The 15713-nt window shown below is 35.4% G+C and overlaps 1 protein-coding gene across 1 annotated transcript in view; it reads right to left on the bottom strand.

Annotated features, from left to right (window-relative positions):
• The window catches only part of LOC150106277 (cGMP-specific 3',5'-cyclic phosphodiesterase-like), a 474780-nt gene that overhangs the window by 219819 nt on the left and 239248 nt on the right, over positions 1-15713 (bottom strand). Inside the window, exon 12 of the mRNA XM_090392969.1 lies at positions 1632-1739. Within this exon, the coding sequence (XP_090249095.1) occupies positions 1632-1739 (108 nt within the window). The remainder of the gene's footprint in view (positions 1-1631; positions 1740-15713) is intronic.

The raw sequence follows: 15713 nt of genomic DNA, 5'->3' as shown, positions 1-15713 counted from the left end.
GCATATTGCCATGTTTGCAAAGGCTGTGCACATCGTGGTGCTGCTATGATAAGAAATACTCTAACATGTAAGGATAAAGAAGTGGTTGTGCCACTGTATAAAGCACTGGTCAGACCACACTTGGACAATTGTGCTCATATCTGGCCACCTGGTTTTTCAATGTGATATGGAGACATTGGAGAGAGTCCAGAGGGCAAGTGATGACTAAGACAATGTCAGGACTTTGGAATGCTGGCTATGGAGAAAGGTTGAAGAGATATGGATTACAGAGTTTGGTGGATAAGAGGAAGCGAAGTGATATGATAAAGACATTTAAATTAGTGAGAAGATTTTATCAGATTAATCCAAAGGGGATTATAAAAAAAAGTAAAAGTTAAGTAAAGGTGTGGTGAAGAGAAGATTTTTTACATGGAGAATTGTCAGCGAATGGAATGCATTACCAGAATATGTTTTTGATGCAAGGAGTGTTAAGGATTTTAAAATTCTATATGATAAATAAGTTGTCATTTGAATGAACCTCCCACAATGAGTCTGCCGACTCCATGGAGGGTATAATAATAATAATCAGCTGCAAGGATGATTGGCAAACAATCCCAGATAGTGAAGACCAACTTGAGATGGCTAACTAACTGATTACCTGTTTTCTCTGGAATTTAGCTCCAACTGGTCATTTAGCTATAAAATTGTGTAAGAATGATGGAGAAAAAAAAGACAGCCTTTGACTACATAATGATATGAAGGAGCTGAGGCCTTTCTCTCTCTCTCTCTCACCTACTATTCATCTTTTCTTTCTTCTATCACCATCAGGCTCTCTTGCACTTTGATACTATTCTATTCCTATGATAAACAACCCTTCACTTCTTTTACTTCCATAAAGGTTTAATCTTGGCTGGATAGTGAACCTTCCCATAATGTTTTTGAATTATGAGATATTGAGGCAAATGATGTAACGTCAGTTTCTACATACAAGCAGACTAGTTATGAAGATATTCACATGCAAACAAACTTTGTTTGCTGATGCTTGGGTAAAGAATTAAAACTAGAACATCACTTCTTGTCAAATATAACATACATGGTAATCAAATGATCACACGTTAAGAGAGTAGACATCATATAACTCAATGTGGTTCTTTTCTTAAATGAAGGCTACTTACAAGTTAATCACCTTCAAATATTTCAAATTGATCAACTTAGCTGATCACTTTCAAGTATCTGAGCCAAAAAAGCCACTCCTTGATATTTTATGCATCAGATTAAAAATGCAAGTAGAATGCAGTCAAAAGGCTGCTTAAAAACATGCAGCTAGTAAGCCCTTGAAGATACATGAATCATGGCTTAGTTTAAAAGGTTGCTCAGTAATAATCAGGCAGTTCTGATTATATGGAAATATAATAATATTTAATGAAATTATGCAAAGTTAATGTTTCATTTCTTTAAATAAATTATGAAGAGAAAGAAAAATTGTAATGCATTTACAGATCTACTAGCAAAAATATAATAAGGAATGCAAATTAATCTATGCAAAACTAATCAAAATCAAATTAATTCTTTCTGTATTCTACCAATGAAATAGTGAATACTGCTGCATGCACAGGTCTCTGCTAGTAAATTATAAATTAATTTGAATTTACCATTAACATGGCAAACATAGTTTGGGCAACATTCAGTGCATGTCTCCAGTTGTGGTAAATGACAGGTCTGTAGTTCTTCTTGACAGTTAGTATCCATCGACACACCACCTATTAATGAAATAAATTATCATCATACGAGCAAAATGTAAATGCAGTATTTCTGAATAAAATGAAAACTTCTATAATAAAAGTAAACAAAACAGCAATTTACTTGAAAAATGAATAAGCATCTTAAAAACCAATGCCCTTCTACCAGTCAGATCTAAATTCACATAAATCACTCCCATAAAACTGCACATTTTTAGAAGCAAAACAAATAATTCATCTCTGTTTCCAGTGCTTTTCACAGTTGAGAAAATGCCAGTTTCCAACAAGATTGTCCAGATGATAAGATGGCTGAGGAAAATCGAGTGTGGGACATAATGAATTATTATTCTGAACCTGCGTGAAATCACGACTCAATGTGGGAGGTCCATCCTAGACAAGAAAGTATCATACCACTCCTTTAAATCTTTTCCACTTGAATGGTAAACCTCATGCCTGTCAAAATTTGGACTCAAAGATTGTAAGCATAAGACCTTCATTATGGCAGAAAGGTTGACGTCTGTTAATCTGTGGGCTATTTTGTTACCTTTCATACCTGAGAATAATTGTTCACATAAATAGGTGCTTCCAAAATAACATAGAATATTTGCTGCAAACGTTTTTATTTCTGGATATTTTTGACCTAAATAACTGTATATTTTTGGTACACCAACTTCTTGGTATTTCGCTTTTAGAATGGAATCATTTTGGAAATCAATAAGTTCCATTTGAATAAAAATAGGAACTTTTTCGAAATTAAAGGAAAAAAGATCTGTAAAAAGCGAAAAAACTACTTGTTCCTTAAAATCTTTAAATCACCCATCAAATTCTTTTTTTTTTTTTTATCTTTTTTAATCTTTTTATATTCTTTTTTTTAACTTTTCATTTTGGAACAATATTGAGAAAAGGTAAAATTTTGATTCTTATTGTTCAACTGTTTGCACATAGCAAAGTAATTTAGGATATTATTATTATTTTTATTATTATTATTCAGGCCTCCATGGAGTCAAAAGACTCATCGTGGCGAGGTCCCCCCCCCCCCTAAGAAACACAAAGTCTATCATACCAATCTTTAAACTCATTGACCGTTCTCACTCCCACCACTCAAATCAGGCAATGCATTCCACGGTTCACCACCCTCCACGCAAAGAAACCACTCCTTACCCTCTTGCTCACAGTTTCCTTTCGTAACTTCTAGGGTTGGCCTATTGTCATCAACCAAGTGAAAGAACTCCCCAGTGTCAACCCTGTAACTACCTCTCAACAGTTTAAAAGTCTCAATCATATCACCTCTCCTTCTTCTATCCACCAAACTCTGCAGTCCACATTCCCTCAGCCAATCCTCATAACTATCCCTGTACAGTCCTGAAACCATCTTTGTCATCTGTCTTTGTATCCTTTCCACAGTTAATTTATCCCCTTCAAATCCTGGAGACCAAATCTGAGAACAATAGTCCAAGTGTGGTCTGATCAGAGACTTATACAATGGAATGATAACCCTCTTATCTCTGCAGGTCAGTGTCCTTCTCATAATTGCAGTAATCCTCTGTGTTACCTTCACCACCTTTGCAATATGTCCCCTAAACTTCAGGTTTCTATCAATTATCAACCCCAGATCTCTTGTCTCCCCTACTTTCTCCAATATAACTCCTCCCATAGAGTATGCAGCATCCCATCGATGTTTCCCAAACCTCAAGACCTTACATTTTGCTGCATTAAACTGATACCCCATTCATTTGCCCATCTATCTAGCTTATTTAAATCCTCTTCCAGGGCTACCACATTTGCACCATTACTAATAATATTTCCCAGCTTCGCATCATCCGCAAATAACTGAATATCCCCTTGCAATCCACTGGCACTGTCATTGATATAAAGGTTAAACAATATAGGTCCTAGTACTGAGCCCTGTGGGACCCCACTTGTAACCCTCTGCCTACTTCAAACTGCTCCACCATACACAACTCTCTGATACCTATCAGATAGCCAATCCTGAATCCAGTTGACCAATCTGACATCCAGACCGAAGTGCTGCAACTTAAATTTCAGCTTATCATGTGGCACCCTGTCAAATGCCTTCGCTAAGTCTAAGATTTTCTTAGACTTAGCGAAGGCATTTGACATTTGCAGTATATGCCTTTCCCTCATCTAATATTCTTGTAACTTTATTATAAAAAGCTAGCATATTGCTAAAACAAGAGCGCCCTTTCACAAATCCATGTTGACTCTCACAGATAACATTACCCTCATCTGCCCAATGCTGTATACTGTCCTTCACTACTTTCTCCAAGATCTTAACTACTGATGACACACAGACTGGCCTATAATTAGGCACTTCCAGTCTGTTACCACCTTTATGCAATGGCACTATCTTACCTTCCTTCCATTCCCTGGGCACCTTTGCCAAAGCCAGACTTTCATTGTAAAGCCACGTTAAAGGTATTGTCAATTCGCTAGCACATTCTCTCAAAACTCGTGGTGAAATACCATCCAGTCCCAAAGCTTTACTGACATCCAGAGTACTCAGTATCTGAAACACACTCTCCTCTAAACCTTGAACCAGCCCTATCCCCCTAGCATTAAAACTGACTCCTCTAGGATGAAATACTCCAATAAAGTGTTCATTGAACAATTCCACTATGTCCTCTGCATCAGTCACTCTATTCCCATTTTTATCCCACAATATCATTCTTCCACAGTCATTTCTCCTCCTACTGGCCACATAGCTAAAAAATTTCCTAGGATTTTCTTTGGATCTTAGGGCCAATCTCCTCTCATATTCCAGTTTCGCTTTCCTTACCACACTAGTCACTCTTCTGGCCTGTGTCTTATATTCTTCATGCATCTTCTCTTCACCTGTCTCCTTATATCTCTTCCATAGCCTCTTTTTCACATGCAATTCCTGTTTAATATTGTTTGTCATCCACTTTACTCCAAATTGTGTCCTCTTCTTCACTCGTGGTATACAAATTACCACTGCTGCTAACAAATATTCTTTCACAATTTCCCACGCACTAATGATATCCCGGCCTTCCAATTCCTCCCTTCATGAAACTTCCCGAAGTTGACGTCTAAGACTATTATAATCACCTGCATTATAATTCCACATAAGTTCCCGTCTCTTTGATACTCCTTTATGTCTATTCATTTTCCAAGTCAAAACCATGTGGTCACTCTCTCCAACTGGTGGGAGAGATGTCAACTCAGTTATTATCAACTCTTCTGAAGCTATAACCAAATCCAAAACTCTTGAACCTCTTGTTCCCTCTGTTACATGTTGCCTAAGACATTTGTCCCTCAAGAATTCTAGAAATTCCATTCCCCTATTGCTACATGCATCTTCTTCTCTCCAATTTATACTACTGTAGTTAAAATCTCCCATAACAATCATTCTTCTTGCACTTGCCAAACTTAGCTGTCTAAACATTCTCTGTTTTCAATGATTTTGAAACAAACCTAACTTGAATCTAACACTTGCCAGTGCATCATACATGTGTGTTATTAACTGATCTATCCCCTGAAGTTTGACATTTAAATCATTCAAATGTCCTGTAATATCAACTAAGAATGCTAGATCATGTACCCATGTCTGATCATTAAGAAATGCAACATCATGATTTTTCATTTCTAGGAACAATTTGATCTTCTCTAAAAGTAAAAAAAAGCAAACTTTTTTTTTACTTTTTTAACTTTTTTAGAACCTTATGACAAGATAACCAACGAATCTGTGTATAATATCTGTGTATAATAAGATAGCCCTTCAAATTCACTCTCCACGTCTTTTAGAAATTGTGCAAACTGGCAGTGATTGAGGCCTCTGGATTGGATGAAGTTCACAGTATTTGTCACAGGCTTGAGTACGCTGCTCATTTCCAAACTTTGGAGCAGAGGACCTGCTGATGAATAATGCAGTGGAAAGATTGCAGTTTTGGAATGTCTGGATACATTTCCTTTAACTTTGCTTCAAGTCTTGATACAAAACCTTTATTTTTGCCTGTCATTGCTGGAGCACCATTGGTTGTCATTGCTACAAGTCTGTTCAGAGGAAGTTGGTATTTTTCTAAAATGTCCACACGGCATCAAAAATGTCTTTCCCTGTAGTGGTTCCATGGATGGGAATCATTTCCAAGAACTCATCAGTAATATTCATATTGTCATCGCAAACCCGAAGAAACAAAACAACTTGACACGGGTCATGAATATCGAAACTTTCGTCAAGTGCAATTGAAAAGCATTGTACGTTTGCAGATATTTCTTGCAACTGGTCATGCAGATTATCTGCCATTTTGGTTATTCTTTCGATCACAGTATTTCTGGAACAAAGAAATATCTTGAAATACTTGCAGATTTTTGGGACATACGTTTTCAGCTGCTTTTATCATACATTCCTTAACCAAGGAACCATCACTAAAAGGTTTGGAATGTTTTGAGTCAAAGACTCATCCAATCCAGATGAGTTTTTGACTCCATGAGGTCTTGAGTAATAATAATAATAATAATAAACAATACAGGACCTTATTTATTCAAATAAAGGTTAAACAATATAGGTTCCAGTATTAAGCCCTGTGGGCTCAGTACTGGAACTTGTATTGTTGTGTATGGGCCTCACCATATACAACTCTCTGATACCTATCAAATAGCCAATCCTGAATCCAATCCAGTTAACTAACCTGACATCTAAACTCATGTGCTGCAACTTAAATATCAGCTTATCATGTGGCACCCTATCAAATAAATGCCTTTGCAGAATCCAAAAAAATGGCCGAATATGCCTTTCCTTCATCAACTGCTCTTGTCACGTTATTATAAAATTAATTATATTCTTAAAGTAAGAGTGCCCCTTAACAAATTCATGTTGACTCTCAGAGATAACATTACCCTCATTTGGCAAATGCTGTATATGGTCCCTCACCAATTTATCCAAGATCTTCATCATTATCATCAAATTCCTGACATGTACCATCAAGGGGGGGTGTACAGGATATGATAGAACTACATGAAAAATTTACATCACTACTAACTTCCTATCTACAATTTTCCTCCAAATCAGTCTGTTACTTGTCAAGACTCCAATAATATCATTATCAGATCTTATATTACTATCATCTAAGCCACATTGTACCATATCAATCCACCTATATCTTGGTCTTCCTCTGGGTCATTTTCCTGCCAACCTGGCAGAGAATACTTGTTTTGCTAATGTTTCCTCGCCCATTCTGTTTAAGTGACCATACCACCTGAGATTAGCTCTGCTAATGCATTCCTGGATGCCGACAATGTTAAGTTCTTTCCTAATATCCTCGTTTTTAATATGATATTGTCATTGATGCCATCTGTTCATCTGTGAAAGTCCTGAGAAAGATTCATCTAATCTTTCTCAGGACTTTCATATCTGTGGTCTCTATTCTTTGGTCAAGTGTTTTACTTCTGACCCAGCTCTCAGATCCATAAATTAAAACTGGTTTGAACACTGTCTTGTATACAGCTAATTTAGTGTTCCGACTAATTTCTCTCTTATTCCATATGAATTTATTCAATTGATTTCCTATCATACCAGCTTTGTTGAGTCTGTTGTCTATTTCCATATTTAATTTACCATCTTCAGTAAAAATCGTGCCTAAGTAGCTGAAATGTTTTACTTGTTCCACAGGTTCCCCGTTCACAACACAATTGACATTTTCAACAATTCCACTTATTTTCATTGTCTTTGTCTTTTTAATGCTGACCTTCATACCATATCTATTACAACAGTTATTCAATTTAGTCAGAGAACCTTGCAAACTTGTAGTGGATTTATTAAAAGTATAACATCGTCCGCATAAAGCAAAGACCTCATATTAACATTTCCAACTCTGATATCATGTTTAATACCACTTTCCTTCATAATGTGATCCATATAGATAATGAATAACAGAGGAGATAATGTACATCCTTGTCTAATGTAATAAGTACAGGTTTAATGTACACCAGATTTAACATTAAACCTACTTCCTTCAATTCTAACTGCTGACTTACAACTCAAATACAGACTAAGTATTGCTTGATATAATGCCCCATTGACACCATATAATTGTAGGGTATTGAATAGCTTCTCTCTTGGCACCTTGTCATATGCCTTTTCCAGATCGACAAAACTTAAATACAGATCTTTGTTATATTCCCATGCTTTCTCAACTATTTGTTGTAATGTGAAAATCTGATCCTGACAGCCTCTATTTGGCCTGAATCCAGCTTGTTCTTCACCAAGCTTTTCTTCCACAATTCTTCTTAACCGTTTCTCAAGTATGCTTACATAGATCTTGCCAGGAACACTCAGTAGGGAAATACCTCTGTAATTCTCACATTCAGTTGTATTTCCCTTTTTATATATGGGTACTATTAGAGCTCTACTCCAATCATCGGTAATTCATCCCTCTGTCCAGGCTTTTTGAACTATGCAGTGCAGCCACTGTAAGACTTTTATACCACCATATTTCATCATTTCTGGTCAAATATCATCTACTCCTGCTGCTTTTCCACATTTCAAGCCTTTGATGGCTTTTTCTACTTCAAGTATGTATATGTATTCCTGACTGTATGCCTGTTGAGTGTTTTTTTACCACTGTGCTCTCACGGCTTGTTTCATTTAGCAATTTTTTGAAGAAATTACTCCATACTTCAAGGATATCTTTTTCTCCTGTTTTCATGTAACCTTTATTATCTCTAACTCCTTTTACAGCACTCTTTCCTCCATTTCTAAGCTTCTTCAACAACCTCCAGAATATCTTACCACCTTCTTCATATTTATTTTCTATGTTCTCCCAAAGTCCTCCCATGACTTTTGTTTAGCTAGTTTTACACAGTGTTTAGCTTTCTTACATTTGTCTCCGTATTCTCTAAGAGCACAAGCTGACTTATTTGTTACGAACTTTTGATATGCTTTCTTCTTTTCCTTCACTGTCTCTTTAACTTCCTGTGTCCACCATGGAGTTCTGATCTTAACTACTAATGAAACACAAACTGGTCTCTAATTTAACACTTCCAATCTGCTACCACCCTTATGCAATGGCACTATCTTACCTTCCTTCCATTCCTTGGTACCATAGCAAGACATTCATTGACAAGCCAGGTTAACACATTCTCTCGAAACCCCTGTGGCAAAATTTCATCAAGTCCCACAGCTTTAATGACATCTAGAGTACTCAGTATTTGAAACACACTCTCCTCTTGCAAAACTAAAACCTCGAACCTACCATATCCCTACTTGTACAGGATGAAATACTCCAATAAAATGTTAATTAAATAACTCCACTATGTCCTCTGCATCAGTCACTCTATTCCCATTTTTATCCCACAATGTCATTCTTCCACGATCATTTCTCCTCCTACTAGCCACATGGCTAAAAAATTCCCTAGGATTTTCCTTTGATCTTAGGGCCAATCTCTTCTCTTATTCCAGTTTTGCCTTCCTTACCATACTAGTCACTCTCCTGGCCTGCATCTACTCTCCACCCCTTATCCTTATATCTCTTCAATAACCTCTTTTTCACCTGCAGTTCCTGTTTAATGTTGTTTGTCATCCACTTTAAACCAAATTGTGTCCTCTTCTTCACTTTTGGAATACAGCTTACTACTGCTGCCAACAAATATTCCTTCACAATCTCCCATGCACTAATGATATCCCACCCTTCCAATTCTGCCCTCCATGGAACTACCCTAAGTTGATATCTAAGACTATTATAATCACCTACCATATAATTCCACATACGTTCCCTTTTCTTTGATACTCCTGCATGTCTATTCACCTTCCAAGTCAAAACCATATGGTCACTCTCTCCAACAGGGTGAAGAGATATTATCTCAGTTATTATCAGCTCTTCTGATGCTATGATCAAATCCAAAACCTTGAACCTCTTGTTCCCTCCATTACGTGTTGCTTAAGACATCTGTCACTCAAGAATTCCAGAAATTCCATTCCCTTATTAATACATGCAATTTTCTCTTCCCAACTTATACTGCTGTAGTTAAAATCTCCCATAACAATCATTCTTCTTGCACTTGCCAAACTCAACTGTCTAAACATTTCCTGGTCCCCACCCTCTGTACTCCTGGGTCTGTAGCAACACCCCACTAAATATCCGGTCTTGCCCACCTCTACCTCACACGATATGCATTCAAAATCATTAGTGTCACTGCCTTCCAAAGCCTCCACTCTTAGAGGACATAAGTCACCACTTATCATAAACAGTACTCCACCACCACATTTTCCTTTCCTGTCCTGTCGAAACATGCTATACCCTTCTACTTCTGTTCTTGTTATTATATCATCTTCCATCAACCACGTCTCAGAGATCTCAATAATCTTTGGACAGGCTGATGCTATCAGTGCCTCCAATTCATCTCCTTTATTCCAGATACTCCTGGTATGAGCATACAGCATAAAAATATCACTGTTTCTATACCTATCATTATCTGCCATTCATCCTCCCAATTAAGACCATCTCTGAAAACTTCCCACTATTATTCTTTCATTTATATTTTGCTCATTATCCTCACCATCTACCACACTACTCATCTCTCTAGGTCTATATTGTTACTGTACTGTGTCTATACTGATGCAACGCTGCTAAGGTAAGTTATGCTAATCAAAAAATACTATTTCTCCATATGATCTTCTCTAACTCATTTTCCTCCAAAATCTTAACTACAGAAGGAATGCAAAGTGTTCTATAGTTTGATACTTCCATTCTACCAACAACACAAACGCATACAATTTACCATCGAAATCGAAAACCAAAAGTCGCTCCCGTTCCTAGACACACTAGTTACACGTCTTCCTTCAGGCAGTCTATCCTTCACGGTCTACCGAAAACCGACACACATGGGCCAATACATACATGCGAATTCATACCACCACTCAGCACAAAAATATGGAGTCATAAACACCCTTAAAAACAGAGCTACAACTATTTGCTCTAACCAGCAAGCCCTGAAACAAGAACTAAAAATCATTAGTGACACATTCATAAACAATGGCTATAACAAAAATACTGTCAATAAAATACTCTATAAAACCACAACAAAAACGAATCTAGATTACAGTAAAACCATAGCCATCCCATACATTAAAGGGTTATCAGAAAAAATCAACAGAATCCTACAACATTATAACCTCAATGCCACCTTTAAACCACCCACTAAACTTAAAACCATATTCAGCTCCTCTAAGGATCATCTCCTCTCATTAGCACATCCTGGAGTCTATTGCATCCGCTGCACCTGTAACTTACCGTACGGTGAAACAGGACGGACAATCCCTATACGCAAGAAAGAACACATTAAATATAATGTGTTCTTTCTTGCGTATAAAGAAAGAACACATTATATTTAATGTGTTCTTTCTTGCGTATAGAAAGAACACATTAAATATAACCATTATGGTGAAGCAGGCCTCTCAGACCATGCACTTAACACCTTACACCAAATCAACTGGAAAAGTACCTGCTCCTTACACCGCACAAAAACATGATACGAAAGAAAATTTAAAGAATCCTGCGAAATCCTGATAAACCACCCAAATATCAACAATAAAGATGGTATGAAAATTCCAAGGATCTGGATGGCACACATTCAGCCAACATAATATGAAAGATTCAGCATAAGTCAGGACTTTAGCCAATCCGCTAGTATTAGAAACCATTCCACTCAAACTGGCTGGAATGATGTTAATATATGTATATAATAGACAACACAAATAATAGGACTCTAGCGTTGATGTATATATATATTTTTTTTTTTTTTCACCAGAGGTCAGGCCAACAATTGTGGTAGCGGTTAGTCAGTGTCTTTAATGAACCAGTATGATTGTAGTATAGCGTGTTTCTTGTGTATATTTGTACGCTCCAGAAGATGACCTTGACATAAAGGTCGAAACGTCGAATTGTAAAATTTTAGTAATAGTAAACTAAAGTTCCTATTCAGCCCACATTGCCTTAATGACATTCACAGTACTTAGGATTTGAAAAGCTCTCCTGATATTCCTGTGAAGGTTTCTCTGATTAAGAAGTTCAATATAGCTATTCCAGTTTTGTGACATGTTTATTAAAGAAAACTGTTTTTTAAACTAAACAAGTACTAAAAACAACACCCAACAAGTTTCATTAGTCATCAGACTAACAGTTTCAGGGGCAAAGAGAACTAAAAGTTTAAAGAACAAACTACTAGAAATTATGAAAATTAGTTAATTTGTTGGTATCGTGAACAGTTTGTTAAAAAACCAAATTACAGATCTATACAACTGTTAATGAATGTTAGCCGGAGACAATGCTATTTGTTGTCGCGTTCTGTGAAATTGGTAAATTTTTAATAAACGATGACCAAACTTGATTTAAAATCAAACCTTGGTTTTTGTTGCATTGTGTAGGAATATTAATCATATTTGCTGCATCTTTGAATTTTCTTGTGAAACAATTCTTATCTATATAGAACATGTTTGTTCTATCCTAGAGTACATCATGACCGATAGAGGTTGTGTGAAATGCCAATCCCGATTTATATTCTCTCTTATTTTGTGCACCCTTTTGATGTTTGCTCATGTGGATTCCTCCCGATCTCTCTGTCTGGTCCACATAGCAGATGCCACCGGAACAGTGAATATTATAAACCCCTGGTTTTTCATTGGGTAATTATTATCATTATTATTATTATTATTATTTCCCAAGATCTCATGGAGTCAAAGACTCATCTGGGAGGTCCTTTTATGACACACACATCTCATCATACCGTGTCTTAAACTCCTTGCAGTCACCACACTCTCATGCAAGGCATTCCAATCATTCACAACTCTGCATGAAAAAAACCTGCCTTAATGAAGAGATCTTGATATTTTTTCAAGTGGCAGGAAAGTCATTTTTATGTTGTATTTGTAGAGAAGTTAGCTAACTTATCTGTTACATTCTTGATATAAGGCAGGGTGACTGCATTCTTGAAATCTTGTTTATTTACGTTTCTTGTGGGTGCTGTATTGAGAATTTTATTAATTAACTTAGTATTGAAACCATTCAGTTATAGGATCTGTTAAGTATTGTATTTCTTCTGTCCGTTTTTCTTCTGTACTGGGGATGTTGTATGCTTTATCACTTAAGGTTTTTATTAGGCCTATTTTTTGCTTCAGGTGGTGATGTGAAGTAGCGTGCAGAAATCTTCCTATGTTTGTTGGTTTTTTATAGATGGAGAACGATAATCTGTTTTTTCTTTCATTTATTTCTATAAGGATGTCTAGGAAAGGAAGTTTTTTTTATTTTCTTCTAGTTCCAGAGTGAATTTTATGTTAAGATGTAAGTTATTAAGATAAGCCTTGAAATGTAGTCAGTTCTAGTACTGTTACTGACCAAATGATGAAGATATCATCTACATAGCAGAGCCATGTTTTGGTTTTTTGTGCCAGTTTTGTAAAGCATTATTTTCAAAATTTTCCATGTAGAGATTTGCTAGAGCTGGTGAAAGGGGTTGAACCCATTGCTAGTCCTTCATTTTGTTCCCGGAGTTTATCTTGGTAACGGAAGAACGTGTTTTTTATGCAATATTCGTAGAGCCGTACAATGTCCGGTGGGAAGAGATTTTCTAGGATGCTTACTGTTTCATTTCTTGGAATCTTTGTGAAAAGGCTGACTACATCTAAACTCGCTAATATGTCTAAAGGATCTATGTGTATATCTTTTACTTTTTCTATGAAGTCTGTGCTGTTCTTAATGAATGATAGTGTTTTTCCTTTATGTGATAAAATCCAGTTTGTAAGGTGTTTTGCCAGATTTGAGGTAGGAGAGTCCCTTCCGTCCACTATCAATCTTAGTGGTATATCTTTTTTATGAATTTCAGGGACTCCATATATTCTAGGCACTAGTGGGTGTTTGGATTGTAGATTTCTTTTGAGTTCCTCAGACCAATTTGGTATATTCTTGAAAAGTTCATTGGTTTTGTTGCGAGTTTGCCAAGTGGGGTCTCTGTCTAATGCTGTGTAGGTATCGGAATCTTCAAGAAGGCTTTTCATTTTGTTGTTATAATCTTCTAAGTTTAAAATCACTGTTGCATTGCCTTTGTCTGTTTTTATTATGACTATGTTTTTGACTGATTGGAGTTTATTAAGGACTGTGAATTCTGTTTATTGTAGATTTTTTTGGTGGTAATTTGCAATTTAATAGTAATGCTGCACTTTGAATGTGGATCAGATCTGCTATATCTCCTGGTACATTTCTTATTCCTTTTTCAATTTGGGCTATGATATCAATTTTTTCCAATTTGTAACAGATATCACAGACTTAATCACTGATGTTAAAGTACCTCCATTTGATGCCAGAATGATGTAGCAATATCAAAGTTAAGCACAGAATTAGGGTTTGTCTGTTTTTAAAAACTGGGTTTAAAAACCAGGTTTTTTTGGATAAATGTGTAAAATTTGAAAATTGGCTTTTAAATTTAAAAAACTGGTTTTAGATACTAGAATTATTATGTAACAATTAATTATTTAATTAAAAACAAAAACATTTTGACTAGAAAGTGATGTATATGTTACAAGTGAGGGATTGGAAGATGACTATGGCAAGGATTTTTTAAAATTCTCTTGATCTAGATAACTACTGTGAATTTCCTTGTCTGACAATTACAAACAATCAATTTCCCAAATTAAAAAAAATTTGCGAATTTTTTAGAAAATCTCCCATAAGAGATAGCATCCTTCAGAATTATGTAAAACAAGAAAAGGAAAGCAATTAAGTCTGATTCTTGACTACCAAACGAGATGCCAATTTATTAACAAGTGAAGGCATATTTGAATTTCTGTTAAATGAACTAAAAAATTTAAAGACTGAAATTAGTTCCAAATTATTAAATCCTTTAGAAGTACGAATTCAAGAAAGAAGACAAGTTGAATTGGTAACCCTTTTTGCTATGTTTGCAAAATCCACAAAACATTTCAAAAAAGAAATCAAGTGTATTCCCACTAGCTTCAAAACTTGATGTTATTAAGTTATCAGGAAAAATATTGTCTAGAATATATCCAAATTCTTGTATGGAAACAGATTCCGATGATGAATATATCGGAGATGGAGAAACTATTAATCAGGGCAATGCTCTAAAAGAAGCCATGGAAAAATCAATTCAGCGGTTTCTTAAGGAACGTGAAGAAATAATATTAAATCCGAAGATACAAGGCTGAATTTTCAGTATTTGAGGCAACCAATAAAAGAACAAAGAATTTAGATTTATTATTTGATACCCTGAAAATGATAAAACCAAGTTCAGTAGCCAGTGAGAGAGTATTTTTTTATTTCAGGCAATTTTGTATCTAGAATAAGAACAAGATTAAGTAATCATTCAGTGGACATTTTATGTATTTTGAAATCATATTTCATGAAGAAAAATACTAAATGAAATAAATATTTATAATTTATATTTTGTACAGATTTTAGTTATTTTAGTGTTTTTGTATTTATTAAGTTTTGTATAGAGTATATTTTATTTTGTTATATTTTTGTTTCCATAAATATTAAATAAACTGAAAAATTTTTAAATAAGTATACATTTTTTTACTGTTTTAATTATCTATTTTTAATTTTTTGTAAAACTTCAAAAACTGGTTTAACCGGGTTTTTTTTTTTGGAAATACTCAAATTCAAAAACCATTTTTTTCAAAAGTCGGTTTTTGTATAAACCCTACACAGAATGTTGTAGTATTCAGAAACAATATCAGGTTTTGGGCATTTTATATTCATTTATTCCGAATAAAAACCCATATTGCATCAGAGAATGTCTGTACTTGTGTGATTGGTCTGTAACATTTTATGGATTTGGGATTTTTCTGTATTGCTTAAATAGGCAGAATTTTAATTCTGTAATGATAAGCCTCCATGCTTCTTTGATAGCTGATGAAATGCCTTTTCAGCTTCTGCAATGTTTGTAAAATTTATGATGTACAGATGAACAGGAAAGATTTTGGTTTTAAGTATTACAGCTTTAGAAGAA

The sequence above is a fragment of the Typopeltis vanoorti genome, chromosome 5, assembly GCF_054136105.1.
Source record: "Typopeltis vanoorti isolate ZY-2024b chromosome 5, IOZ_Tvanoo_1.0, whole genome shotgun sequence".
Classification (NCBI taxonomy): Eukaryota; Metazoa; Arthropoda; class Arachnida; order Uropygi; family Thelyphonidae; genus Typopeltis; species Typopeltis vanoorti.
Note: the sequence above shows the minus strand (reverse complement) of the source record. Positions and strands in the feature narration are given on the sequence as shown.